The following is a 10,938-nucleotide window of genomic DNA, read 5'->3' on the forward strand; positions in this document are numbered from 1 at the left end:
TCATTTATATTTGAAATTGCCTTCTAGTGTTCTCAGAAAAAAACTTACTTAATATTCAATAATTCTAGAGTGTGAATTCTGCCATAGATTTAGTAAGTAGCGTTTTATTATAAAAGACTTCTGACAGGCTTAATTGCTGGTCCTTTTCCATTTCAACAATTAAACAGATTATATATGCTGGCATATACCATAGAAGAATCTGAACAGAAAGAGTTTGTCAAAAAATTTGACAAAAGAGATGTATTCATTTCGAACTCTTTATAAATTTAAGGGATGTATCTTTTAGGAGAAAAAAGTCAATTTCAAATTATAGACTTCTTTCTGTTTGTCTGTAGGAAGAACAAACTCATAATTTAATAAGAGTGAAATTGTGAGAAAAAAGGTAATTCTTTTCAATGATTATAGAGGATAATGCTCTTCCATTGGTTATGCATGTAAATGGGACATTGTCCATTGCATATAGGACAATCTTTTCTACCAGTTCCAGTAATAATATCAATCAGGAAACTCATACTTAAAAATATGTCAACTGTTCTTTGAAAATTTCTAATTTTTCTGCAACTGCACTAGGGAGTGTTGTTATGTTACTTTAGATCCCTTACATGTTATGTATTTTTATTTGACTTTTGAATATGGCTATCATTATGACTATGTTTGCAGTGACTCACTGTGTGTTTCTATACAAATTTGTGTTTCTCTATGCACACTTAATACATTGTCAATATGAAAGAAGTTCTTAAAAAATAGCTTTAATCATTAAGATTATGTAGATGAAAAGATGGACAAATAGGTGGTAGATCTGTTTATATTATTTGTGTTTGACTGGTATTTAGTGCCAGAAAAGATTGCTGTTTTCAGTACATTTATTTAAAAAAATATTTGTTTCCTCACTAATGTTATATAATATTCTCTCAAGTCACCATATCAGATAAGATAGAGGAGAAGTCTAGTAAGACTAATACATACACACACACACACACACACACACACACACACACATATATGTATATTTATACATATTTTTATATGTGCAGGCCTCTACCTAAGAATCCAGATAATGAACGTGGCTAATAAGTCTGTGGTGACTGAATTTGTTTTGCTGGGACTTTCTAATTCCTGGGAACTACAGATATTTTTCTTTATAATGTTTTCAATCTTTTATGTGGCAACGGTGGTGAGTAACGTCATTATACTCGTCATTGTCATGTCTGACCGTCATCTACACTCTCCTATGTATTTCCTGCTTACCAACCTTTCTGTTATTGATATGTCTCTTGCTTCCTTTGCCACCCCCAAGATGATCATAGACTATCTAACTGATCATCAAACAATCTCATTTGGGGGATGCATATCTCAGATATTCTTTCTCCACCTGTTTACTGGTACTGAGATTATTTTACTAATGGCTATGTCTTTTGACAGGTATATTGCCATTTGTAAACCCCTCCGCTATGCTTCAATCATTAGTCCCCAGGTGTGTATTGTCTTTGTGGTGTCTTCATGGATTGTGGGAGTCATGCATTCAATGAGCCAGGTCATATTTGCCCTCACATTGCCATTCTGTGGCCCCAATAAAATAGATAGCTTTTTCTGTGACCTTCCTGTGGTATTCCAGTTGGCTTGTGTGGATACCTATGTTCTTGGTCTCTTTATGATTTCAACAAGTGGAATTATTGCATTGTCTTGCTTTATTCTCTTATTTAATTCATATGTTATTGTGTTGGTTACAATAAAGCATCATTCTTCCAGAGGATCATCTAAGGCTCTTTCCACCTGTACGGCCCATTTCATTGTTATTGTCATGTTTTTTGGGCCATGCATCTTCATCTATATGTGGCCACAAAACAGCTTTGTGATAGAAAAGATCCTTTCTGTATTTTATACAATCTTCACTCCTATTATGAACCCAGTAATATATACTTTGAGAAATCAAGAAGTAAATTCAGCCATAAGGAAACTGAAAAGTAAGTTTCTAAATTTCAGTACAGAATCTCCTTCCCATTCTTTTTAGATTAAAATCTTCATTATTGAGTGTAACAGGCTTTATAAAACAGCAATTTATGGTGCTTGTGGGAAAAATACATTTGAAGATTTAAAAGGAAGATAATCAAAATAATTGTTTCCAGAAAAAAAAAAAACTATAAAAAACCACCAGGATTAACTGTTTAGTTAGGATGGTGAATTATCAAGTCATTAGAGATAAGGACCAAATAACAAATACAGCTTAAAGAGGAATAAAATGGTTAAAGGAATTAATTACAGTTGTGAACACACAGAAACTCAAGATACCTCCTAAAGCATGACAAATGAGCAAGAAATTCTGCACTGCTGTGAAAATTAAATCTGTTCCCAAACCATCATTTTCCCATATCCCTAGCCACTTCTATCTCACATCTAAAACAATGTGTAACTCCTGGAGTTAGAGAAATCCTGGTATATGCAAATATAAAAATCTATCTATATTTTAGATGAGGTATAAAGAAACGATGTGAGGTGATTCCCACTAACCGTATTGGCTGAGGAACTCAGTGTCTCACTCTTCATCCAAACACCTCAGTAATCCATGTAGAAGCACTTCTTCAGTACCTCCCTCTGACATGGGGGCTTATGGACTAGTGCAACACCCCTAAAAATCAGACAGTGTTAAAAGGTGTGTTACAAAGCTGATGATTTGTATTTTATCAGGTCCATGAAAGTTAACATTAGGATTAAATCAAGAAAGATATCTCATGATAACAATCAAAGTTATAAAGAGTGATATTTAATTCTAAATTATAATTTATTTTTGTTTTTTGAGACAGGATTTCTCTATGTAGCTTTGACTGTCCTGGAACTCACTATGTAGACCAGGCTGGACTCAAACTCACAGAGATCGACCTGTCTCTGCCTTCCAAGTGCTAAGATGAAAGGTGTGAGCCACCACTACCCTGCTTAACTCTAAATTACTAGACTGCTCTTTTCTTTGGTTAGAGAGTTAGTTTCTGTTTAGTAATGCACTGTTAATTTCATAAGTGTGTTATTATATACAAGTTTGATAAGTGTTTTATCATTATCATTTTTTCCACACTAAGAATGATATCACCCAGCTGACAGTAATTCAAAGTACTAAAAGTTGTAAAATGTTGTGTTTCTGTTTACTGTACTTTGCAAATGATCTTTTAAAAATGAAAGCTCACATTGAGTAAATAACTTACTATTATTTGGAATTTACTAAATACCATTTGTAAAAAATGGTATCTAGTAGATTTTCCTAGGTATAGCCACCAAAGGTAAGATATACAGCAAAAAAATATTTATGCATATTTAGTTGTTTTTATTTACTGGAGTTACTGAGCAAATGAAGGGAACTACAAAAATCATATATGAATTAAGTATTATATGTAAGAAATGAATTAAGAATCAGATATTTCTAACTTTTCAGTTTAAGTAAAATTTGAAAGAGACATACTACTTTTCAACTTTGTGGGTTTTTTTTCATTAAATGTATTAAACAAACAAAAGCAGGCTTAGTGTAAAATTGTGTGATACTGTGTTTAAGATTTTAAGTCAATTTTGAAAATAACAATAGACATTGATGCCATTGGTATAAGGAGATAGCACATTATATCAGTGACAGAACTGGTTAATTCTGGTTTTGAATTTTGTTAGTTTGGATTGTTTCTCTTAGTTATAGTTACATTCTAAGATTCAATGACCTGATTTATTTAAACTACTTTAGCTAATGTTTATAGCAACATTCCCAATAATTATTTCATTTTACACTTATTTGTTCAAGGAATCTACTTTTTAAAATTAAAGTGCTTTTCACAATGTAAAATATTTCTTGTATCTCAAAATATCACTGAAAGGACTATAATGTAAAATGTAATTATCATGAAAATAACTCAAATATGATTTCAGTTAAGTTGATATTTGAAATTTTGAGGAAAAAAAGAAGAATCTTCTAAATATTCTAACTAGAAATAGTAAAATAGTACTCAGAGTAAATGTAAATAAGAAGGAAGTGATAGCATAAATAAAAACAGCAACAATAATTTGAAAAAGAACAAGGAGGGATAAATGAATGGGAGGACATGGAGGGAGGAAAGAGAAGGTGTAATGACTCAATTATATGAGAATCTCAAAAATAAAAGAAATTATAAAATACATGGAGTGTTTTGGAAAGGATATTGTCAATATTCAGTGAATACATGTGCCCAAATCCTTCAGGAAAGTAATTGGTCAGGACACGGCTTTGCAGTGACATATGTAATGAGATTGATAACTGTAGACTTTGTAACCAAGAATGAAGACTGTACAGTCTGTGTTAAAGAACACCAAGTACCACCTTCCTTGGGGTATCAGCATGAGAAGTCAGCATTTAAGGTGTCTTCATGTGTTACCAAAATACTTAAACATATTAAATGGGATCTGCAAAGGGTAATTTTATCACTATGTTTCCTAAATAAGTGGTGGATTGAGAGTCTTTAAGCATAGTAAGAATGGTGGAATTCACCACTGAGTTTCTGAGGCATAAATGAGACCACAAAGCATCACAGGTGATGAGAAGTCAGTTAATGACAACACCAGGCCAAGGATAATTTTAAATAATCTACACTTTGATAATAACAGTGTAATAACACTATTAAGGGGGTGTTGAGATATAGAGGATATTTCTGAGTATTAAGTTGTGCAGGCTAAAAAATAGTTGGTAGACAAAATGGGTGGTAATGACAATCAAATTCTCCAAACAATACTCTCAGAATTATTGCCACAGAATGCCACAAATGCGTAAAGTAAGAAAAAGAAAAGAAAAAATAGGTAGTGGGGCATGAAAATGAGTTTGACTGATAAAGTAGTTTCTAAATATATCTTGAAGATAATTTAAATATGATTGGTTCACTGTGAAACTAGTAAAACTTAAGTATTACAGGTCCTGCAAGCTCTTAGGATAACACTTCAGTTTTATTCAACAGATTCCCTTCTATTGTATAAGATTTTGGCTTTGCAGACCTTAGTATACCCTAAATAACTGACTCTGATCAATTTATGTATGTTTAATGACAGAAGCAAAATACCTGTTAGGAGCATAAGTGAAACCATTTTATGTAACTTAAAAACTAATTCACATGATGTGGAATAATATATTGCCTGTATAGTATTAGTACTATAAACGTGAGCATGATACTTGGCATACCCTAGGCTCCGCTTCTATATCAGGAGATGAAAATGGTGCCACAAATAAATATGAATATGTTTTTACAGATTAGGAGTATAAATCTTATACAGCACACAGTCATGTTCAATGAGTGTTACTATAATTCTGGGTGGCCAATGCTTAGTATTGTCTTGATTTCATAATCACATTGTTTGTCAAAACGTATCTTATAGAGTATGTATTAGGGTATATATTTCATGCACACACTGGCACATGACTATAATGCTAATGTTGTGGTAGTAAGGTTGCTGTGAGTTCAAGGCCAATGTGGGTTATGTAGTGAGTACAAAGCCACCCAGGGCCACATAGTAACACTGTGTCCTAACCACTTCCCCAAAGGAGGGAATTTTAGGATGAAAAGTAAGTAAGAATGTTTATATTAAAGTGTGGAGTGAGCAAGATGCAGATATGAATCATGCTTTTATTACTAGAGGATTTAGACAGGAAAGAAAGGGGGGAGGAGGCAAACTGGGAAGGAAAGACATGGATGGAGGGATGGGGAGAGAATGTGGGGGCAAGAGATAAAAACCACGTGGCTGAGGGAGGAATGGAGAGAAAAGGAAAAGAGAGGTGCTGAAAATCACAATAACAGGGATATTTGTAGCCCAGGAGGACATGAATCCTCAAGTGTGTATGTCATTCAGATGCCAAGAAAAGCCCCTTTTCCTCTTAGCAATCTGCCAGTACAACTGTTATGTGTCATTGAAAACATTTCTTTATTAAGCTTTGTGTGTGTGTCTGTGTGTGTGTGTGTGTGTCTGTGTGTGTCTGTGTGTGTATGTGTGTGTCTGTGTGTGTGAAGTCAGAGGACAACTCTCAGCAGTTAATCCTGACCCTGCAACATTGTGGTATTTGGGATAAAACTCAAGTCTCCAGTCTTTTATGCAAGTGTCTCTACTTTTTGGGTCTTTTTTTTTGGGGGGGGGGCTCGGAAAAACAGTCTCTATAGGTCATTTTTAAAAGACTTTCCTAGCTGTTTGGGCTCTGGGGACCTGGAATTGAGTGCACCCAGGCCGGTGGGAGGTCCCCTCCTTCATTTGACTGCCCGGAGCAAGGTAGGCCTTTGTCTGAGAGCTGCTTGGCCTGCAAGGGGACCTGAAAGTCTGCAGGAGGATCCATCGTTCTTTGGGGTGAGTGAGGAGTGAGGGCCCGAACCGCGGCAGCTGCCCGGAGAGGGACCACCGACTCTCCACAACTCCCCCTGCCACCAGCACACTTCCTGCTCTTCCTGCAGGGGTTATTCTCCCCGGATACCGCCTCTCTCTCCCTGTCCCTTCCCAGCTTGCACCCAGAATCCTCCCCCCCTCCCCCTTCCTCATCCTCCCGTCTTTGGGGCCACAAAATCCCACAGCTCAGCCTGTTTGGGCTCTGGGGACCCGGAATTGAGTGCACCCAGGCCGGTGGGAGGTCCCCTCCTTCATTTGACTGCCCGGAGCAAGGTAGGCCTTTGTCTGAGAGCTGCTTGGCCTGCAAGGGGACCTCACAGTCTGCAGAAGGATCCATCGTTCTTTGGGGTGAGTGAGGAGTGAGTGCCCGAACCGCGGCAGCTGCCCGGAGAGGGACCACCGACTCTCCACAACTCCCCCTGCCACCAGCACACTTCCTGCTCTTCCTGCAGGGGTTATTCTCCCCGATACTGCCTCTCTCTTCCTGTCCCTTCCCAGCTTGCACCCAGAATCCTCCCCCCCTCCCCCTGCCTCATCCTCCCGTCTTTGGGGCCACAAAATCCCACAGCTCAGCCTGTTTGGGCTCTGGGGACCTGGAATTGAGTGCACCCAGGCCGGTGGGAGGTCCCCTCCTTCATTTGACTGCCCGGAGCAAGGTAGGCCTTTGTCTGAGAGCTGCTTGGCCTGCAAGGGGACCTCACAGTCTGCAGAAGGATCCATCGTTCTTTGGGGTGAGTGAGGAGTGAGTGCCCGAACCGCGGCAGCTGCCCGGAGAGGGACCACCGACTCTCCACAACTCCCCCTGCCACCAGCACACTTCCTGCTCTTCCTGCAGGGGTTATTCTCCCCGATACTGCCTCTCTCTTCCTGTCCCTTCCCAGCTTGCACCCAGAATCCTCCCCCCCTCCCCTCCCTCATCCTCCCGTCTTTGGGGCCACAAAATCCCACAGCTCAGCCTGTTTGGGCTCTGGGGACCTGGAATTGAGTGCACCCAGGCCGGTGGGAGGTCCCCTCCTTCATTTGACTGCCCGGGGCAAGGTAGGCCTTTGTCTGAGAGCTGCTTGGCCTGCAAGGGGACCTGACAGTCTGCAGGAGGATCCATCATTCTTTGGGGACACCAAACACCTCCGCGCTCCTTTGAAGGAAGAGATGGGCAGGCGCCAATTCAGGAGCTCCTCCAACAACATGAAAGGCAACATGACATCACCACAATCCAGACATCCCGAAACAACAGAATTGAACACCCTACCCCAGAAGATATAGAAGAAACCGACCTTAAACAGTACTTTATAAAAATGATAGAGGACCTTAAACAGGAGGTAAAAAACTGCCATAAAGAAATGGAGATGACAAACAAAAAGGTAGACGAAATAAATAAATCTCTCAAAGATACCCAAGAAAAACAAGAAAAACAAGAAAAAGCAATCAAACAGTAAGGGAAACAGTACAATACCTGATAAATGAAATGGAGGTATTGAAGAAAACACAATCTGAGGGACGACTGGAAATGGAAACTCTGAGTAAACGAACAGAACTTCAGAGACAAGTATTTCCAACCGAATACAAGAGATGGAAGAAAGAATCTCGGACTCTGAAGATACTATAGAGGAAATAAACTCACAGATTAAAGAACTAAACAAATCTAACAAATTCTTAACACAAAACATTCAGGAAATCTGGGACACCATGAAAAGACCAAACCTAAGAATAATTGGGGTAGAAGAAGGAGAAGAATTACAACTCAAAGGCCCAGAAAACATATTCAACAAAATTATAGAAGAAAACTTCCCCAACCTAAAGAAGGATGTTCCTATGAAGGTACAAGAAGCCTACAGAACACCAAATAGACTGGACCAAAAGAAAGCATCCCCACACAATATAATAATCAAACACAAAACATACAGAATAAAGAACAGATATTAAGAGCTTCAAAGGAAAAAGGTCAAGTAACATATAAAGGGAAACCTATCAGAATTACACCTGATTTCTCAATGGAAACCATGAAAGCCAGAAGAGCTTGGATAGATGTGCTACAGACACTTAGGGAACATGGATGCAAGCCTAGACTATTATACCCAGCAAAGCTTGCATTCACCATTGATGGAGAAAACAAGATATTCCAGGACAAAAACAGATTTAAACAATACGCAGCCACAAATCCAGCCTTGCAGAAAGTAATAGAAGGAAAATCACAAACAAGGAGTCCAACAACGCCGACAATAACTCAGGCATCTAGCGACCCTTCACCAGCACACACTAGAAGAAGGGAAACACACAAACTCTACTACTAAAAATGACTGAAGTTAACAACCACTGGTCATTAATATCACTTAATATCAATGGACTCAATTCACCTATAAAAAGGCACAGGCTAAGAGACTGGATACGAAAACAGAATCCAACATTTTGCTGTTTACAAGAAACACACCTCAACCACAAAGACAGGCACCTACTCAGAGTAAAGGGTTGGGAAAAGGTTTATCAAGCAAATGGCCCTAAGAAACAAGCGGGTGTGGCCATACTAATTTCCAACAAAGTTGACTTCAAACTAAAATCAATCAGAAGAGATGGAAAGGGACACTTTATACTCATAACAGGAAAAATCCATCAGAATGAAGTCTCAATCCTGAATATCTATGCCCCTAATATAAAAGCTCCCACTTATGTAAAAGAAACACTTCTAGAACTCAAGGCAGCCATCAAACCACACACACTAATAGTTGGAGACTTCAACACTCCTCTCTCACCAATGGACAGGTCAATCAGACAGAAACCTAACAGAGAATTGAAAGACTTAATGGAGGTAATGAACCAAATGGACTTAACAGACATCTATAGAACATTCCACCCAAATAGGAAAGAATATACCTTCTTCTCTGCGGCTCATGGAACCTTTTCAAAAATTGACCATATACTTGGTAACAAAGCAAACTTCCACAGTTACAAAAAAATATTAGTAACCACCTGTGTCTTATCGGATCACCATGGATTAAAATTAGAATTCAACAACAATGCTACCCCCAGAAGGCCCACAAACTCATGGAAACTGAACAGTCAACTACTGACCCACACCTGGGTCAAGGAAGAAATAAAGAAAGAAATTAAAGTCTTTCTTGAATTTAATGAAAACAAAGACACAACATACTCAAACCTATGGGACACAATGAAAGCAGTGCTAAGAGGAAAGTTCATAGCACTAAGTGCCCACTTAAAGAAAACGGAGAAAGCACTCATTGGTGACTTAACAGCACACCTGAAAGCTCTGGAAAAAAAAGAAGCAGACTCACCTAGGAGAAGTAGAAGACTGGAAATAATCAAACTGAGGGCAGAAATCAACAAAATAGAAACACAGAAAACAATCCAAAGAATCAATGAAACAAGAAGCTGGTTCTTGGAGAAAATCAACAAGATTGACAAACCCTTAGCCAAACTAATCAAACGGCAGAGGGAGAACACGCAAATTAACAAGATCAGAAATGAAAAGGGGGACATAACCACAGACACAGAGGAAATTCAGAAAATCATTAGATCTTACTACAAAAGCCTGTATGCCACAAAATTGGAAAATGTAAAAGAAATGGACAGTTTTTTAGATAAATACCATATACCAAAGTTAAACCAGGACCAGGTAAATGCTCTAAATCGTCCTGTTAGTCGCGAAGAATTAGAAACTGTTATCAGAAACCTCCCTACCAAAAAGAGCCCAGGACCAGATGGTTTCAATGCGGAATTCTACCAGAACTTCCAAGAAGACCTAATACCTATACTCCTTAAGGTATTTCATAATATAGAAACACAAGAGTCACTGCCAAATTCCTTCTATGAAGCTACAGTTACCCTGATACCTAAACCACACAAAGACTCAACCAAGAAAGAGAATTACAGGCCAATCTCACTCATGAACATGGACGCAAAAATTCTCAATAAAATACTGGCAAACCGAATCCAAGAACACATTAGAAAAATTATCCATTACGATCAAGTAGGCTTCATCCCAGAGATGCATGGCTGGTTCAACATACGAAAATCTATTAATGTAATCCATCATATAAACAAACTGAAGGAAAAAAACCATATGGTCATCTCATTAGATGCTGAAAAAGCATTTGACAAAATTCAGCACCCTTTTATGATAAAGGTCTTGGAGAGATTAGGGATACAAGGGTCATTCCTAAATATAATAAAAGCTATTTACAGCAAGCCGACAGCTAACATCAAATTAAACGGAGAGAAACTCAAGGCTATCCCACTAAATTCAGGAACACGACAAGGCTGTCCACTCTCTCCTTATCTCTTCAATATAGTGCTTGAAGTTCTAGCAATAGCAATAAGACAACATAAGGGAATCAAGGGGATTCAATTTGGAAAGGAAGAAGTTAAACTTTCATTATTTGCAGATGATATGATAGTATACATAAGCGACCCCAAAAACTCCACCAAAGAACTCCTACAGCTGATAAACTCCTTCAGTAACGTGGCAGGATACAAGATCAACTCCAAAAAATCAGTCGCCCTCCTATACACAAAGGATAAGGAAGCAGAGAGGGAAATCAGAGAAGTATCACCTTTCACAAT

General features: G+C 38.3%; 1 protein-coding gene across 1 annotated transcript; it reads left to right on the forward strand.

The window, feature by feature from the left end:
• Positions 1-1,057: 1,057 nt before the first annotated feature.
• On the forward strand, positions 1,058-2,011 carry LOC119800497 (olfactory receptor 4K2-like). The gene has a single exon (XM_038310694.1). The coding sequence runs from the start codon at positions 1,058-1,060 to the stop codon at positions 2,009-2,011; it is 954 nt and encodes a 317-aa protein (XP_038166622.1).
• Positions 2,012-10,938: the final 8,927 nt, after the last annotated feature.

The sequence above is a fragment of the Arvicola amphibius genome, chromosome 13, assembly GCF_903992535.2.
Source record: "Arvicola amphibius chromosome 13, mArvAmp1.2, whole genome shotgun sequence".
In the NCBI taxonomy this organism is placed as follows: domain Eukaryota; kingdom Metazoa; phylum Chordata; class Mammalia; order Rodentia; family Cricetidae; genus Arvicola; species Arvicola amphibius.

Excerpts from the sequence above, each read along its gene's own strand:
- LOC119800497 (XM_038310694.1), top strand. The coding sequence starts at position 1,058 with ATGAACGTGGCTAATAAGTCTGTGGTGACTGAATTTGTTTTGCTGGGA.